This window comes from Echinococcus granulosus, assembly GCF_000524195.1.
Source record: "Echinococcus granulosus chromosome Unknown EG_S00143, whole genome shotgun sequence".
Lineage (NCBI taxonomy): Eukaryota > Metazoa > Platyhelminthes > Cestoda > Cyclophyllidea > Taeniidae > Echinococcus > Echinococcus granulosus.
In genome coordinates this window covers 171707-173273 of record NW_020170523.1, presented here as the reverse complement: position 1 = coordinate 173273, position 1567 = coordinate 171707, and the positions used below count along the sequence as shown (strand labels likewise).

At 42.8% G+C, this 1567-nt stretch overlaps 1 protein-coding gene across 1 annotated transcript in view; it reads left to right on the top strand. All coding sequences in view use genetic code 11, as the record gives it.

Annotated features, from left to right (window-relative positions):
• Window positions 1-1567, top strand: part of EGR_09338 (Ubiquitin hydrolase) — a gene marked incomplete at both ends in the record, with an annotated part of 6597 nt that overhangs the window by 3410 nt on the left and 1620 nt on the right. The window contains 2 exons of the mRNA XM_024498587.1: window positions 205-373; window positions 1157-1347. Of these exons, the coding sequence (XP_024347018.1) occupies window positions 205-373; window positions 1157-1347 (360 nt within the window). The remainder of the gene's footprint in view (window positions 1-204; window positions 374-1156; window positions 1348-1567) is intronic.

The following is a 1567-nucleotide window of genomic DNA, read 5'->3' as shown; positions in this document are numbered from 1 at the left end:
CGCTTTCGTCTTGGCAGCTACCCCAAAAAGCTTAATTATGCAAGAGCAAGTCTTCTATTACACATGCAATCAGATATGTAATTACTGCCATCTATACCATATCCCACTGACCCCTCGTTTCCATGGCTTATCTTCATAAACCATACTGATATTAATTTCCAAGGTCACTGCGCGTTCGTATAATTATTATTTCGACTGGCGTAGCGTCCCGAGTGTGTCTTTGCCTTCGCGGCCCTAGATGATAAAAGTGGATTGCTCATATGCCTGCGCACTTTCTTAGGAGTTGGTTTAGATTTTGTCGACGAATATGTCAGCAGAATCGGAAATTCAGTAATTTTGCAAAACAAAATTGTTGAAATATTTAGGGCCAAAGGTGAGTTGGGATTTCATGCGGTTCCCTCAATTTTCCGCTTGTGTATATGCAGATGCAATTGCTGCAATTTCATTTATTTTGTTGGCTAAATTAGTTTTTGTGACCGGATTATGATGCTTGGGAATATATGTAGGTCCTAAAGATGATAAACCTGCAAAGCCCAGTTAACCACGATTGGTGTCATTGTTTAAGCAACACGGTGACTGGGGTGTCGTGATGACATGTCCCGTCAGACAGACTCCACTTTTGAACGCTAAACAGCGCTTCTGCATTTGCTATTTTAAGTGTCGCCTTCCGTTTCTTTCAATGGGAATGCACTGGAATTCAGGCTCTATTCGCTGATTCATTCTTGCTTTGCGTTTTGTTTTAGGGATACGAAGTACAGCTTCTTCCAACATATTGACCACTCTTGACTGTTTCAGGCGAGACGATGGTGTTGCTCTCACACCGAGTAGTCTCTAGTAAATAGATCTTTACCGGAATTCCTTTTTAGCCTGCAGAAACAACCATTTGGTCTTTACCTGAGAGTCACGCTGTGCGATTGCATCAGTTTCCTTTAACCGACACTTTATGTGGGTTCAAACATAGCGTGGGAGTAGTAAAGAATGTGACAAATGATGCCGCGTTGTAGATCAACGCATTTTTCTGCTTCCTCGCAGATGTGCAGGCTCATTGGTCAAGAGCGCAGGCGAAATGCTAGCCTCTACAGTAGATATGGGAATGCTTGTAGGTGTATGAACTGCTTTTCATCTATCAATGGACGTCATTTCAGCGGTCTTACAGGTCATAAATGCGATCTGATGACGAATTTGTGGATGAATCTTACTGACGGAACGATTTGCTGCTGTCGAAGCTTCTGGGACTGTTCGAGGGGCAAATATCATGCGATCAAGCACTGTGAGCGTACCAAGTACCCTCTGACTGTGAAATTAGGCACAATCACACCCAATGCAAGTTGTCGGTACTTTGTCTTGGTCTAGTTTTTCAGCTTAATGACTGATTGTTCTGTAAATCCTGCGCTGTTTTTAGGTGCCCTCTATGCTTTGATGATGCTCTGTGCTGTTGATATTTTTTTGGGTGACTCAACGATGCTGCAAAGAAGGTATTGCAAGGGGTTGGAATTAAGAGGGCCAATGATTAGATAGAGGAAAGCTATGAATTGAATGGAAATGGATGGACGCTTTGGTGCGCAAA